At 40.3% G+C, this 16964-nt stretch overlaps 2 protein-coding genes across 2 annotated transcripts; one reads left to right on the top strand and one right to left on the bottom strand.

Moving 5' to 3' along the window:
- Positions 1 to 2: 2 nt before the first annotated feature.
- Positions 3 to 3442, bottom strand: avpr2l (arginine vasopressin receptor 2, like). Its single transcript, XM_044342817.1, has 2 exons — positions 2326 to 3442; positions 3 to 1885 (listed from the first exon to the last, which is right to left on the bottom strand). Exons 1-2 carry the CDS (start codon positions 3368 to 3370, stop codon positions 1806 to 1808), a joined length of 1125 nt encoding a protein of 374 aa, XP_044198752.1. The 5' UTR covers positions 3371 to 3442; the 3' UTR covers positions 3 to 1805.
- Positions 3443 to 4053: 611 nt separating this feature from the next.
- Positions 4054 to 16438, top strand: pnpla8 (patatin-like phospholipase domain containing 8). Its single transcript, XM_044342816.1, has 10 exons — positions 4054 to 5189; positions 7972 to 9148; positions 9481 to 9630; positions 10200 to 10351; positions 10536 to 10630; positions 10766 to 10937; positions 11117 to 11174; positions 11378 to 11572; positions 14637 to 14832; positions 15018 to 16438. Exons 2-10 carry the CDS (start codon positions 8168 to 8170, stop codon positions 15290 to 15292), a joined length of 2274 nt encoding a protein of 757 aa, XP_044198751.1. The 5' UTR covers positions 4054 to 5189; positions 7972 to 8167; the 3' UTR covers positions 15293 to 16438.
- Positions 16439 to 16964: the final 526 nt, after the last annotated feature.

The raw sequence follows: 16964 nt of genomic DNA, 5'->3' as shown, positions 1-16964 counted from the left end.
ACACTAGTTAATACGCTAGAGAGATGTTCATGGAAGCAGAGGCTCTATTTATTGCTGTGCTGTGCCTTATTACCAACCGTCATTCTATGCAGCCTCCTGCAAATCTAAAATATTCTGCTTTACATCAAAATCAGTGAATTTAAAGAGGAACAATGTATACTGTAATCATATGTCTTAAAGCATGTGCTTCTCCAGGGTTGTGTTTGTGTCCACTGTGTAGCCGATGATTGTTTTAAACCCCACAATGACATGAACATGAACCAGCAGTACGATTTATCTCAGTCTTCCCCACCCCTGGGCCCTGAATTAGTCATCATAGTATTTTGGCCAAGTGAGATACTTAATCCTATTTGAAGCAGCTTTCCGGAATAAAATGCACCATAGGCTGTCTCTGCACTGTTGCAGGCCTGGTCACAGACTTTATGTGATAGGATGATAATGTTGGAACATTCTATTTTCAGCCCTCACCTGCGATGAAAATAGGAATTTTACATACTGTACGTTTCCACATCTCGAAAACGACTGCATACATCCAAATTAGCAGAAGAGAAAACACACTTGCTTTAAATTGAGCAGAGCATGACATCAATTACAGTACATGAAGAATTTACTCAAGCTAAAAAGCTGGTCTATATTCATGTTGGCATGATGGAGTTTTTGCTTGCAAGGGCAAACACAATGATCTTTAATTTGATACACTTTGGATTTTCACACCTGCTGTGTATGTGTGTATGTATGTGTGTGTGTGTGAGAGAGAGAGAGAGAGGCAGGGGAGAGGATAAACTGGTTTGTGACTTAATTACAAATTGATTGAAGGCACAAATGAAAGGATTCGCAAAGTGCAATTTCATATGACTCGGGGGTGTTGCATTACATGAAAAGGCTACAAGATGACACAATTCATCTCTGTGTTCTGCTGTTGTAGCGAGGATTAAGAGAATGGATTCTTGAAATTAGTAATGAAACGAAATTGTTGTAATCCTGTTGCCCCAGTGTCTCTGAGCGAAAACAAAATGTCACTGCAGTGCATTAGTGCACTGAGATCTCTTGGCAAGGACCAAATCCTCCAGGGATAAGTGCACATTTTGATCTCAAAGTACAGTACAGTAATAATATTGTTTATTATTGCAATTATTGCAGTATTAACAAAGGTACAGGGTTATTTATAAGCCTTTATAAAAATGAAAACTTTCTTGTTGCTCCTTGCTTATTCTGTTGAGGCAGAGCAATGATGAGCAGGTTGCATTACATCTGTGCAACAGAAACATTCCAGTGTTTATTAGTGATCATACAAAAAGGCAAAGTCATGCAAGCAGAAGGAAGTGATGCAAAGAGTTCACATCATAATTACAGATGAAAGCACTAAAAGTCAGATGGATGATGTATGGTCATGTGTATAATACAATAAAAATGATGTTTTATGTCTTGGTTGATTTTAAATGACTTTCATCTTTTCATGCTCTGGCACTATATGTGAAGACCGTACTGTGTATGAACATTGTTATGCCTGTTAAAATGACAGTTATTCTGGTATATTTTAATATGTATTATGTCTCAGCTTGTTTCACTGTCACAAACAATTTTCTAGAACATTACAACACCTATAGACTTAAGCACAGGAAACATAGTGGATCTGCTTTGATTGTTGGGTATTTTTTTTTTTTTTTTTTTTTTTTAAACATCAGACGTTGATATCCAGATGACCCATCTGGTGGTCCTCGGGGCCTGGCTTCTTTCTTAAGTGGCATATCCACAGACATCAGATGGAATGTTACAGTTTTGGCTCATGCAGTTCTGCCATTTTGTCAGCTATAGTAAAGATATATCCAAGGGTTGGTGCAACTGTTGAGACTGGCCAGCAACATGATGATGGCAAACACTGGACCTAAGAGAGGGAGAGAGAGAGGAACATTTACTTTGACAGGTTCAACTTTTAAATCTCAGATTTCAAAGAGCTTAATGACTCTCAAAATTAAAATACTCCTAGTAGGAGACAGGGCATATCTTGCTGCCCAATTTGTGTCAACATGCCACAACCCTAGGGACAGTGAATGACCGAGACACACACACAAATACATGCATAGGATATACTGTACATAGATACATAGATAAAGGAAAGGAGGATGCACAAATTTAGATTTTATGCGTATAAGGTCACTGAGGCTGACATATAAAATACAAAATATCTTGTTCATTATTAATATGTAGATACAGACATTCACAACAGTGACATTAAATATGATGAAAGGGTTCTTTGGTCCCCAAAGGATGTTAGGGGACTTCCTGGATATCAGTGAACATGCCTTTTCTCCCAGATAGACCAACCTTTAGTAGGCGCGCTGCTTGGGCTCCATGCAGACCACAACTGCACAACAAAAAAGGGACTCCAACAAATAGTGTATGCCATTATAATAACAAATGTCATTTTCACAGTCTTCAGCATCACGTTGGACACCCCTTTCGTGCCTGCGCGCCCTGCTTGCAGCGCTTTTCTCTTCATGTTGAAGTAGATTGTTGTACATATTTTTATTTGGCAATGGAGCACAATAACGGCAGGCAGGGCAAACACTGACAGAGTGATCCAACTGATGTATATCCGGCTTCCCCACGGTTCAATAAATGTCGCCCAGCAGTCGTACTGATTCTCCTCCACCTCCCGGAGAGAGAAGATGAAGAGCTGAGGAGAACTGAAGGCGAGAGAAATCAGCCACGCTGCGCCTATGGAGCGATATCTCCGAAATGAGCCCTTCAAAAAGGAAACCATCGGCTTACACACAGCATGATACCTGTCTATGGTCATAGCCACTATCATGTACGTGGAGGCAAACATCCCAACCACCTGCAAGTATTTTACGAATCGGCACAGGAAGTCAGTGCCTCTGAACCTGTGCGTAATTTCAATGGAAAACTGCGGCAGGACTTGGAAAAACGCGACCACCAGATCAGCCAAGCACAGGTGCAAGAGGAAAAGCTGGGTCTTTGAGTTTCTTTTGCGCTTCTTCCAAAGTGTTCCCAAGAAGAAAACATTACCACATGTTGCGAGCACAAAAACCAAACCCAAAATTCCAGCTCTGATGAGCGCAAAATGTTCGTACACCTCTCCATCCTCGCCTGTTGCCTTTCCAGAGCTGTTGCTGCTTGTATCCATTTGGACGCAAATTCCTAGTGTGTCCAGTAGAAAACTTCTTAAAGAGAGATTTATCAAACTGAGCAAAACCAAACCTGAGAGCTGAATAGACAAGATGAAGGTTATCAAGGAACCAGCTGAAGTTGTACCATGAAATAGCACCGCCACATACTCCTCGCAAAAGATAATCACTTGTGCAGAACAGCGTGGCTTAATGGGGAAGCTTGTCACAGAGTACTGCATGTAAGGAGTGATGGTAGAGACATGTGCAGTTGGCTACAATCACCATGTTGGAGCAGTGATAAAATAAGAATGTTGCCATTACTTCACCCATGACAAATTGAAGATAATATATACTTTCTATATGTCAGGGTGTACAATGGTGTACATTCAAGGTGGATGATAGTGTTTTAAGGTTGTCATGCATGAAGCCTCCATCATGTCCTCTTTTTTTCTGTTGCCCGTGGTAATTGACCAGAAGCTATTTGTCCTTTAGGTGAAGTTCATATGTTACCTGACAGAGCTGCTGGTTACTGTGTATTTTGGGGTCTTATAAAGCAATGTAGACCGTATGATTTTCTATTAATATTATATATACTATATAATAATTATAATAGTGTGCTACAATGGCAGCAGTAATTTCTTGCACTGTTTTTTCTTTTGTAGAGTTTGATTAAACATTGTTTTCTTTCAGCTGCACTCTGAACTGAATGTGACTATGCTACTGTCTACGTATACCATTAGCAATAATTACTACCCTACTGTGATAGAAATGTTCAAACCTTTCCAGAAATTTATGAGTAAAAGCCACCACAATTCAAAAGAGGTAATTGCTCCACACATATAGTTTTTTTTTCTTTTCTCTTTATGTGAAAGAGGTCAGGGATAATTCATAACTCTCTCTAACCCTGACAAATGCAGAGAAACTTGTCCATGCCTTTATCTCCTCAAGACTGGACCACTGCAATGCGCTCTTCACATGGATCCCTGGCAGGAGCATGTAGAAGCTCCACTACATTCAGAACAGTGCTGCCAGGATCCTGACGTGAATGCAAAAACACGGACATGTGACATCAATTCTGTTTTCATTGCACTGGCTCCCTGTCTGCTTCAGGTGTGACTACAAAGTCCTGCTACTCACATACAAAATCCATCAATGTACATGTGCCAAGTCATGTGCCCACTGTAGTTTATTCAATTTCATTTTGACTGCAAGAAGAGCAACTGTTTTCAACACTTGTGTGAAATGGCTCATCGTATAAATGCTGTGACACGCCAAATGACTTTACAACTAATAAGGAGTGACAGACAAGTGTGTGTGTGCATGTTAATTGAGAAAGAGGGAGAGAAAGCCAGACAAAATGTCATCAACAAATATACAGTTAATTGTGTATTGCATGGATTCCAATATAATTTATATTAACTAGCATTTTCAATATGATCTTTTTGGTTTGACTGACTGTTTTGAATCATTGATTACCTGTCTGAGATGTTGTGAAGCTTAAATACATAATTACACAGACAGATACTGCTTTTCTCTGTTTGAGACACAAATGTTAACCAGGACAATTCATCGCTAACATGATTGTGATTTATACTATTATAATTCACACATTTTGAACAAAACTCTAATTCCATTGCAGCTGCAATAAATGTTGCTCTCCGTGGTGCTGAAATAGTGGACTCAAACCATACAGAAAGTACACTAAGATGATCACAGTGACCTCAATGTCGTTGTGTTAAAATGTTTCAAATTATTTACACTGTGCATGCTGTGCTGTGGATACTTGATATATGTATCTTTATATGTCTTACAATTGTAATTGCTCTTTTTTGCCATTTAAAATATTGTGTTCTTATTCCAAAGATGTTGTGTCGACATCTAGTGGTATAAATAAAACATTGTACTACACTACCCAAGAATCCATGGCACTAGCTACGTCACTTCCTCTCTTCTTCCTGTTTAGTTTTTCCAACCAACACCAATAGCTGGATGTATTTTGCCAGCACCGCATTGAATGAAATCCTTCATAGACATATTGAACAGTCTGTGTTTTGTAAGGTAAGAGGATGACAATTTAAATGTTGAATTTGTTTAAAATTGGACGAACTGACTGTGTGCTCTCCATTCATTAGCTAACGCTAGGCTAGCAGCTACAAATGGGGTTGTTACGCTTTTCAGTGGTGCTTTTGTCAGCCGTCTGCTAGCTCGCAAACAAGCACGGTCAAGTGGTGTTTATTCATTTAAATAAGCACATTATCTAACCGAAACAGCTCTGTTGTCTTGAATACGGTTAAATGAGTTAAGCGGTTTAAGCCGTAAGCGAACTGTTAACGTTACAGCCAGTGCGAAGTCCAACAAAACAGACAAATTACACCCAGAGATGAAGGACTGATAGAAACGGTGAGCATATGGAGTTTTCTTCTAGCGTTAACGTCGAGTTATTTCATTTCTGAGTGGGGTTTTGTCGGTCATTTGCAAACAAGGCAACGAAAACAAGCCATTCTGTGGTATTTAACATTTAACCTCTCCAGGTTATATATAACCTAAAGATCCCCCTCCACGCTCTACTTTGAATCGTTTGTGTCTGATGTGTTTTTCTACGAAAAAAGTTCAACTGTCTTGTTAAAATCCTCAAAATTACATCTGCTCCTTCTCCCTCATAAAAAAAATCCAGAATCTATGAATATACAATATATGATGGACACACGCTTTCTCCTACTTCACTGTAATGTCCATTCTCAGTTTCTGCACTGGAGGCTTCAAGTTTCCACATCCCACTTGTGTAAGTTGAACACTGAATCGGGATTGGCTGCCAAACTATTTGTGAAGAAGTGAATTGTGTCATAAATCCTGCTCGTTGGTCCACCTTTTAAAACTGGATTTCTCAATGAGCACAGAGACACATCCACTTTCAGCAGATGAATGTGAAAACAGCTTTCTAGTGTCAAACTCTGAACATACATCATTCTGCACAGAGAAGCTCAAACATCCAACTGTAGGAACAAGAAGAAAAACAGTGGAGGAGTGGAGGAGGGACATAAAGTTCAGAAATCTCCCGCTGAGTGGTTCAACAGTGTGATTCAGAGGTTCACTGCTCTTCGGAGCAGAGTCTTGCTCTCAATAACATCCGCCAGCCACTTCTCTCTGAACTTGCTCTTCCCCGCTGTGTGTACGAGCCTGTTTGACTCCACTATGAAGTGCACCTCTACGGGCAGACTACGGGGTCTGACTTTGGATATGTCCACAACGAAATAGACGCTAGCCGTGCCCTGGATCGGTGCCCGTGGGGTCGGGGTGCTAAAGCGGGCCCGGTAGTGGTAGAGAGTATGATGCTCCTCCTCGGTCGTGTAGAGGGGGTCCAGACTATAAAGCCAGCAGGATTGCAGCTTCCAACTTTGGATATACTCCGCAATCTGCTTTTTCCCCACGTCGACTGTAAAGTCTTTGCTTGCGACCCAATTCATATTATTCACATGATCGTCAGCGTGGCGGTGTCTGTCCAGCAGAGTTTTTACAAGTTGAGCTGACTCCGTTGTTAAATTCAGATTAGCTGAAGGTCGCTGCTCTTCCATCTTGCCGAAGTGATCGATCGGCAAACGCAACAACTGGGGGAGTGTAGGGTTTAAGTTGTTATTTTGTGAAAGCCGGCGTCAGCACCTGTTTTTGTTGCTTGAACAGTTTCCATGGCTACCTGGATGAGGAGGGTGTCAGAGGGTGCCTCCTGTTGGCCTACTTTTCACTTGCAGTGTTACATGTGAAAGATCCCATGCAGACATGTCTTTACTATATATAAAATACTCTACTTGGAACAATAATGTATGTCTGATATGGGTTTTCCATAAAAAATATATAATTTCCTCGTTAAAATCCTTAAAATGGCATCTACTCCTTCTCCCTCATTAAAAATCCCAGAATCTATGAATATGCAAATATATTTCTTTTTTTAACAGCTGGACACAAGATGTCTCCTGCTTCACTGTAAAGTCCATTCTCTGTGTATGTGCATAGGAGGCTTTGAGTTACCACATCACACTGGTATAAGTTGCACAACGGACCAGAATTGGCTTTCAAACTAGTTGTGATGTCACAAATCCTGCTTGTAGGCCGACCCCTTGAAATCATTTATTTTCAGTGAGCACAGAGAAACTTCCCACTCTCAGTCGATGAATGTGAAAAAAGCCCTCCAGTGTTAAAGCCTGAACATTAGAGCCCAACCGATACTGGACTTTTTGGGCCGATGCTGATACAGATATTAGGTACCGATATATCTTCCGATAATCTTATATACACAGAATATACATGTAAACACACATTTTTTGCAGTGATCCCTCAAATGTGCTTATAAAACACTTGTGACTAAGATATGTAATTAAGGCATGATATTTTACAGTTTAACAATAAACTTCATTGCATAAAATCAGTGCACTGAAACAGTAAACTTCACTGGGAATTTAATAATAATAAATAATTATAAATAAAAAATACAGAACAAAAAAACATATATATATATATTAAACTTGAATTAAGAAAAAGGATCAAATATACATAAAATGCTGTCTATTCAACTTTAAAAAATAAAAAAATACATATTGGCTCATATTGGACAATATATATACACCAATACCAATATATCTGTGATAGGCCAATATCAGCTGATAACGTCGGCTGACCGATTTACCGGTCGGGCTCCACTGAACATACATGGTCAAACATCCAATTGTAGGAACAAGAAGAAAAACATTTTTTGAGTGACTTTAAGTCCCATGGAAAACTGTTGTATTTGTGCTGACTCTCCCTGCAGATGATTTATTTATGTTCTTTTTTTCTTTTTTCTTTTCAGAAAACAGTGAAACAAGCAGAAAAAAATCCAACACTCTCCATTTCACTCCAAAATGGAATTTCTACTAAAGCTGATGTAGCTGGTGGCAGGTCGCCTGCCAGAATGCTGCATTATTTTACACAGACATTAAGCGTCATCCATTTGCTTGATTAATTTAAAAGTTCTTCACTGCTGTTCCCTGTGAGCCAGCAGACGCATGTCGCGGATCAGGACCACACTCGACAGTGTCACCAAGGCAGTAGGCAGCACGGACCTCATCTCCAAGTTCTCCCGCCTCAAGCCTGGCAGTGCCGCAGTCGACAGCACCCATGTGGAGAAAGTTCTAGTCAAAGCTGAGACGTTAACCTCTAACGGCACAGCTACTTCCCCGCCACCTGAAACCACCATGAAAGAAGAAGAAGAAGGTGAGAAGAACACAGCAGAGGAAAAGGAGGACATGCAGCAAGAAAAACCTTTTGTTGCCACCAAGAAGTCCACATCCGGTTTAGCTTCAGCGGCTAATGTGTCTGCACCGATCTCTTCCTCGACTGTGGCGAAACAAACTATGCAGCTGTTTCACCCGGCAGGTCTTTCAACCAATATGGATGAGACTTACAAAAGTTTGGCGCAGCACATCAACAGTTACTTTGGTACAAGCACCCACGGGGAAGAAGGCGACAACAGGCCACAGCAGCAAAGAGGAGCGGACGATCCTGTTTCTGAGGCCATCCTCAGCACTGCCCCTCGGAAAACTGGGGACCACATTCCTATTCTGTCCCCAGTGGCAGAGTCTAAGAGTATTGAAGCACCCACTACCTCTCCCTCTCCTCCCCCTCCTTCTCCTTCTCCATCAGAAAAGCTCACTCCCCTGGAAGAAATGCCCTCTTCTGATACCCCTGCAACAGAAAATGCCGCTCCATCTGTCCCTGTGCCTACTACTTCCCCTAAAAAAGGCTTCACCCACTATCTATCCTACCCTCGGCCCAGCGTTCAGGCATTTGTTGGCAACTACATCGCTCCTCTGGTCCCCAAATTCAGAAGTGATTCCAAAAGCATCGCACCAGAAAAGGAAAAGTCCTCAGCAGCTGCTGTGGAAGAGCCCACTGTTGAAAAGGCAGGAGAGAAGACGGATAGTGAAGTGGACAAAGCGGATAAAGCGGAAAAGGCGAAGCAACAACTGCTGGCTCAAAGAGAGAAGGTAGGATGCTCATTATGGCTCTAATGAACATTGAATGAAAAAGTAGACCTCTGTTAAATATGAGAAATCACAGAAATTAAGTGACCGTATGATTGTTAAACTATAAGAAAGGGGCAAACAGGTTAGGCAGAGATTGTTTGGACTGTGATTGAGCAAGAGGACATGCATTACATTAGAAACAAGGTTCCTTGTAACCAAGGCTGTGAAAAATTTGCAGGCCTTCAGAAGTTTTGGAATACCATCATCTTCAGGTAGAAAAATGACAGAATATAGTTGTTCAGATTTGCATTATTTTGTACATGCACCGAACATTATCTGTATTTGTCATGCAGATAATCGCCAGGGTGAGTGTAGACAACAGGACCAGAGCCCTGGTGAAAGGCCTGCAGAGGGTCACTGACGTCAGGCTCCTCACCAGCCGAGTGGAGGAACTCAGCTATCATCTCTTGGAGTTCCCCGAGACAAGAGTTGTGGCTGTCAAGGTTAGTGTGTGTGTTTCTGGCTGCATGATGTAGACCAAATATCCTATTTTAATTTTTTGTTTTATCAAAGGATTTTCATGTGTAAGTTGAGATACTAATGCTTAAAGTATAATATTATAAGCAGTTTTGCTTCTCTCTGTCTACTGTAAGAGAAAAGTATTGCTCAAGCTCAGCTAATCCCAAAGTGTACATCTAAAAATGTGCTTTTGAAAAAGTCAATCTCTTTGTTCTTTTTATAGCATTTTAAATTTATCAGATAAACTGAAATGGTGAACAAAAATATAAACAATTAAGATTTGTAGATTTTGATTTGAGAAAATCTGTCAGTATCTGAGATTTTTTTTTTAACATACCCTGTTGTCAGTGTTGAATGAGTTGCATAGGTCCCTATGAGAGAGAAAGACTAGTGAGAAACCTGATTGTATGTCCCGTATCAGGAGGTTCTGTGGAGTGCCCCAGGGAAAAATATTTTTCAAGTGCATATCAGTAGTCTGTATTTTATTGAGTGTGTATCTGTATGATTATGAATTGTTTTAGCTGGTCTCCCTGACTCTCTCCCGGATCTCTAGGAGAGCGTGCTGCCTTGTTTGTTGCGTTTGCGCCAGGCCAGAGACCTTCCTCTGCAGGCTGCTGTGAGAGAAGCACTTGCTGTGGTTGGCTACACAGAGCCAGTCAAAGGAAGGGGAATTCGGGTTCTGGCCATAGACGGAGGAGGGACAAGGTATAATTATTCAAAAATAAATCAACTTTGAATTGTCTGTGACATTTTTATATTTAAAAAATTCATAACATATTAATAACTAGCATTGCAGCCCAAACCGATGAGATCTTCTCTACATGTTAAGATGTCTTATTAAAATAAGCTGCATTTTTGTTAGTCTACTTTTATATGTGACTGGTTTCAGAGGACTGCTGGCCCTGCAGACTCTCCATAAACTGCAGAACATGACTGGAAAACGGATCCACCAGCTCTTCGACTATATCTGTGGAGTCAGCACAGGTAAATTGGGACCACTGTTTGTAGTTTGTTTTCCTTTCAGTCCTCCGTAATCCTGACCCTCACTGACCCCACTGGCTAATGTGTCCTCCTTTGCCCTGTGTTCACCGGCTTATCATGCTTGTTCCTGTGCTTTAGGTGCTATCCTGGCCTTCATGCTGGGGATTTTTCAGATCCCCCTAGAAGAGTGCGAGGAGATGTACAGGAAGTTGGGCTCGGATGTCTTCAAGCAAAATGTTATCGTTGGAACCGTCAAGATGGGCTGGAGCCATGCTTTCTATGACAGTGAAATCTGGGAAAACATTCTCAAGTTAGTCTGCAAGGCTTCATTTCCAATCCTTTTCTTCACCAATTCCTTTTTTTCCTCCTTGATTTCTTCCTGGCTTTATTGTTTGCTAATATTTAATGATACCTTTGTTCTAGTAGTAAATGCTAAAAGAGGGTATTCTGATCTATCCTGTCTCAATTCTTTTTTTGTATTTTCTTTAGGGAACGCATGGGTGAGGGATGTATGATTGAAAGTGCCAGGGACCCACACTGCCCTAAAGTAAGTTAGATAGTTTATTCAGCTCTACACTGCTTGGATAAGTACTTAATTTGTTGATTTGAGTATGCATATATATAGTTTATATAGTTTTTTTTATCACATTTATTTTTGTCCTTTGTCTGTCACAAAAACATTACTTTGCCAAAGGGCTGTAAACATTAAGAATACTTGGCTTTTTTAATATGCTCTTTTTTGTCCACCAGGTGGCAGCAGTGAGCACAATTGTGAACAGGGGTTTGCCTCTGAAGGCCTATGTGTTTAGGAACTACAGACTCATGCCAGGAGTGAGATCCCACTACCTTGGAGACTGCAAACACAAAATGTGGGAGGCTATCAGGGCCTCATCTGCCGCCCCGGGCTACTTCCAGGAATTTGTCCTGGGAAAAGACCTCCATCAGGTGTGACATGGGATTGAGAGAACTGGGAGATGTCTTTACTAAATTTAGACCACTTCAGTTTGATGTAGTTATTTGAATTTAAATATTGAAGCTTTGATTAAAAAAAGGGAAATATTAACACATAATGCAAACTACATCAACTTTGGTTAAGAACAAAATGACACAGACTGTGGACTGTGTGTGTGTGTGTGTGTGTGTGTGTGTGTGTGTGTGTGTGTGTGTGTGTGTGTGTGTGTGTGTGTGTGTATACACATACAAGGATGCATGTGTAGATTTGTTTCTAACCCGAAACTTTGAAGGCAGTCCTCTAATTGGTTCATCCTCCCTCCCGACTGGCAAGCATCTGAGCGATAGAGAGAAAGTGAACAGAATGAGATGGCGGTAGAGAATCCTTGGACCCGGTCTGTGCCCTTAAACATCAGAGGCCTTGTCCTCTCAGGACTTGGCCTGCCTTCATGGAGGAAAATGGGAAGAGCTTCTAAATTCCCCATGAAAGAGAGTATCAGATATGGCCCCTGTCTGTCAGACAACCACTGTCTAAATGTGTCCTTCAGGTGGTCCAAAAATGGAAAAATACATAGCAGTGTTAGTACCACTCTAGTTGATGTTGTTGAAATAACCTAAATTTTAATTCTAAGTGGCATTCTCTGCAGCTTCACACCGCCCCTTTGCATTTTCATGCTGACTAATGATATAGTGCATTAGGTAATGGATGTTAGCCCTTTTTCTCTTAAGAGGGGAAAGCATAGGGGGAGAGAATAAAATATTAGAAATATTAGGTTCAAGAATGGTAGATTATGTTTATGACAAAGGTGCACTGATGGATAAAAGCATCTGAGAAATGACTACAATGTCAGGAGCATTCATACATTTTACTTTTTACCACCATGATCAGGTCCATATCACGGGGCACCTTTTGGTGGCTATTTAACAGAGTTGTTTTTATGAAGTTTGATTATTAGGCCAGATATCTTTAGATGGTTTTTATTGGCAGCAATTATGCTCAAGGCTTAGCTTAATTTTGATAACCTACTTAAGCAAAATTAGCCATGTCCCCCCTTCTAGCAAGTATTTCTCTCCCCTGCCATTTCCTAATGCCAGAGCCCTGGTAGACAGCCTTTTGTTTTGGTTGATAACAGATTCTAATCCCTGATCCCAGTCTGCATATTTACTGATCTGAGCCTTGATTCTCTTAGGCATTAAAGATGAAAACAGATGCCTACAAATTGAGAAGCTTTAACAGCTATTAATTTAGCAAAGCAACTAATGAGTGCAACCTCTAGCTCTCATAGCTATGTGATGTTTGCTACTTTTTCTTCTCAGATGTGATAAGAGGACTATTATCCTTTTGATTAGTAAACTAACTAACAAAATGATGCTGAGGACCTCTACTGTAGATCAGAATGGGATGTAAATTAGTATTTTTTTTTATATGACTTCTACTTCTATTGAGGGTGCTGTTTTAACTTTTTTTTTCCATGTATAATATGATTTTGTGTGTTTGCGCAATTCTGTTCCCGCTCACATCTCTGCAGAAAGTGTCTGTTTTGAGTTGTTTCCCACGGACGTTGGGGTGACATCGGGGATGGAAAGATGAAGAGTGAATGAGTAGTGTGCGTGTTGTTCTCCACATTCCTCTTGGAGCTGCATAGCGTTTTCATCGTCAGTTTGAGTTACAGTTGCCACCCACCGGTCTCACTCCTACTCTAGTTTTCAGCACTAGCAGCGGTATTTCTCAGGAGAATTCTGCCATTGCAGGGGATCAAAAAATACATATATACACACACACATACACTGGAAAGAGATGCATTCACAGACACTGCGTAAAAGGTAGAGCAGACCTATTTCTCACTGAACCACAGGTATTTATTATAGCAATTGTTATTACACCATAGCATGAAACAGTGTCTTTAACATCATTTTTTATATGTTGCGACATAGAGCATCAGTAACCCAAAGACAGATATGTATCTATCACCAGATAAACCCGTTATAGATGTCTCCTAGAGTGAAATATTGGGCAGCTACCTATTCGGATATTATAACTAGTCCTGGTCTTAGCAAAAAACATAAAAAAGATTATCAAAAGTAATGTAACAAAGTAAATCTGGTACTTTTCTGTTCTATTAAGGTACTCTGATGCACCCATATTTATTGGGTGTGTTTTTGGTTGTTGTTGACATATTGTTTCCTTAATCCCAGATGAAGGAGAGGATTTAAGCTTTTTGGCTATTTTTCTACTGCCCACCCTCTATAGAGAAGTGAAAATGACCCTTACCCCTGATCTGCCAGAGAGGGTCGGACCTCTTGTGAGCCACACTCTCCATCTCTATTTATCCAAGCCAAAAGCACTTCAGTGGTTGGATAAGGTCCAGAATTGGGCTTGGGGAAAGACTGAGAAAGAGCAGAAGCACTAAACTGGTCCAGACATCCATTTAGCCTGATTGTCCTCTTTTCTCTCACTACTGTCAGCAACTCTTTCATAAATCCTGTTATAATTCAGTGAAAAATGAGAGTACAAGCCTAATGAAAGAGGAAGCAAATCATTTGTAATAAGCTTCTAAATGGAGTCATTCAAGATTAGAATACTGAAATCTGCTTTAGCAGCCAAGCTAAATTCATAGCTGCAGAAGTTAGACTCTTTATATTGTTAGATTTGAGAGCAATTTACCAAAAAATGACCTATTCTAGCTGCAGGGAGCTGCTAAAAACACAGCTTTTCTTACTTGTTTACTTCTTAGTAAACAGGGATGGGTTCCAGCGCAGTGCATCTCTGGCTCAGGAGCTTCTTTTCATCTGGCCTAAAGCTGTGTAGCTCTGGGACAGCTTGTCCACTTCACCTCTTTTGTCCCCTACAGGCTGTCACAAGAAATATATTAAAACAAGACATGCCGACAATTTAAATTTGATCAAGCTCTGACCTAGTTGCTGCCAATGGGTGGAGGAATGTATTCTTCAAAGTCTAGTTTGTTTAATGCCAATAGTGTATCCTTGTTTCTCAACAGTTGAGGTTTGTTCTCCTTCCGTTTATCATTTCCCCTACTGTTTCTCTTCTCTCCTTTAGGATGGAGGACTTCTGATAAACAACCCCACAGCATTGGCCATCCATGAGTGTAAGTGTCTGTGGCCCAACACCCCACTGCAATGTGTGTTGTCTCTGGGCACCGGACGGTACGAGACGGCGGGCAAGAACAACACTACCTACACAAGCCTCAAGGCCAAGCTCACCAATGTCATCAGCAGTGCCACAGATACCGAGGGTATGACCCCCCAAAATATATTAATATATATTTAAAAACCACAGATTAGAGTTGTTAATGGAAAGGCGGGAATTTTTTCTTGTTCAGTGCAGTCTCTTGAATTGAAAACTTTAAGATAGAATAAAAAAATGGCTGTATCTAGCATCAGGCTCTGATATCTAAAAGCTCCCCCATCCCTGTTTCAGAGGTGCACACCATGCTGGATGCCCTCCTGCCCCCCGACACCTACTTCCGCTTCAACCCCTACATGAGCGAGGACATCCCATTGAACGAGAGCCGCGTGGAGAAGCTGAACTTCCTCAAGGGCGAGGGGGAACGCTACCTGGAACGCAACGAGGCCAAGCTGAGGAAGGCAGCGAGCGTACTGGGCCAAGAGAAGAGCACTATCCAGAAACTGGCCGAGTGGGCCAAACTCAAGGCTGACATGTACGAGGGTCTCCCCTTTGTCTCCAAGCTGTAATTGTTAGCCTGACAACAGCGTGACCAAGGTAAGAAGACCTGGAGTATAAAAACTCTCAAGAATTGCTTGAGTTAACGTTGGAAAACCTTTTTTTTTTAAGCATCTAAAGAGGTAATTTGGATGGTTTGATCATCTAACTAACACTAAAGACTGTTTGAGAAAACTTTAACTATGATTATTCATCAAAAGAAGACAATTCGAAAAGTAATAGTGTGAAATTAAATTACAGATTTAATGTAATTATTGCTTTGTGGGACAGGAGGATGCGTCTAATGGAGACGGAGTGATACACACTATGAAAAGAATTCTGCAGGTTTTGACACAGTGATGAAATCACTTAACTAAGCAGACTGAAGAGATACATATGTACACGTGTTCATATATGTATGAATATAAAGTTTTAGACTATAAGTGTGGCTGATTTGGTTTTAAAGTGCACAAAGATGGTAGTTGTGGCACTGACACACGACTATATTATGAAGACTTAATACTAATATGATTATTGTGGATTTTTGTAAAGAAAAAAAAGACTGTAAATAAGATGTTAAAATTTCATCTCATTTTCAGTAACTTGAATACATTAAGATGTAACTAATACATGATTGCACAGGAAACTTAAACATGACTGCCTATTCCTAACACTGTATAGAAAAAAAGACCTCATGCACTTTGTAGAATATAATTCTTAACCAACTCTGTTAGAAAAAAAAAAGTCAGTGTAAATAATATTTGAAGTAATTATGAATTCTTTGAGTGCTCTTGCTAGAATCTAAGATAAAAGAAATATTGCTGATTCTTAATTTCACCGTTCAGATACAGCAACACTGACATCTCTTCTGATTCTCCTGATAACGAATCAGAATGTGATTATCCTCACGGTACAGCGCATGTTCGATTACGTTGTGCTTAGAGAAATGAATTGTGGCACATTAGTCTGACTGAACCCTTTGCCTTTAACATTGATCAAGCCTACATTCCTCATCCCTGGCTATTGTTGTTGTTAATAAATTTGACATTTTTTACATTATGAGAACAACAATCCCAACTGCCCTGAATCCTCCCTTCATTATTTCTTGGTGGCATGCAAAGAGAAAAAAAAAATGTCATGAAATAATAAAACTTGGTTTTCAAAACCTTGACCTCTAACCTTTGTGCAATTTCTTAAACATTTTGCTTGTATAAAAATATTGAGTAAGAAATTCTACTGGAATATTTGTGATGCTATTTGATTTTAATCATGTTTATCTGCTTTTACATTCTGTTTGCCACATACTTGACACACAAGCACGTGTAAAACACAAAGAGTCCAGTGATAGAGTCGTCACAACGGAATGCAAAGTGTCTCCCGATGATGAATTGCTTTTTTTCCCAATCGCTCACATTGATTTTCTGCCTTATTGTTTTAATCCCATTGAAGATCCACTGAAATTCCATAGCATTCATTCCTCCCAGTCACACTGTCGTTACCCCAATCAACGTAAACAATGCGCCGCACGGTGGCATACCTAGAAACCTCCCCGACAATGACAGATGTCAGAATGATATAGAACTATATGAAAAGTATTTCACTTGACTGATGCCTCACTGCTGGTTTTAAACTGTCAAACTTGCAACTTGCCTGACTAATAGATTGATGGGCTATTTTTTTCTTTTTTTTAAATAGCTCCACCTT

Source organism: Thunnus albacares, chromosome 23 (genome assembly GCF_914725855.1).
Source record: "Thunnus albacares chromosome 23, fThuAlb1.1, whole genome shotgun sequence".
Lineage (NCBI taxonomy): Eukaryota > Metazoa > Chordata > Actinopteri > Scombriformes > Scombridae > Thunnus > Thunnus albacares.
This window is presented reverse-complemented; position numbering and strand designations above follow the sequence as displayed.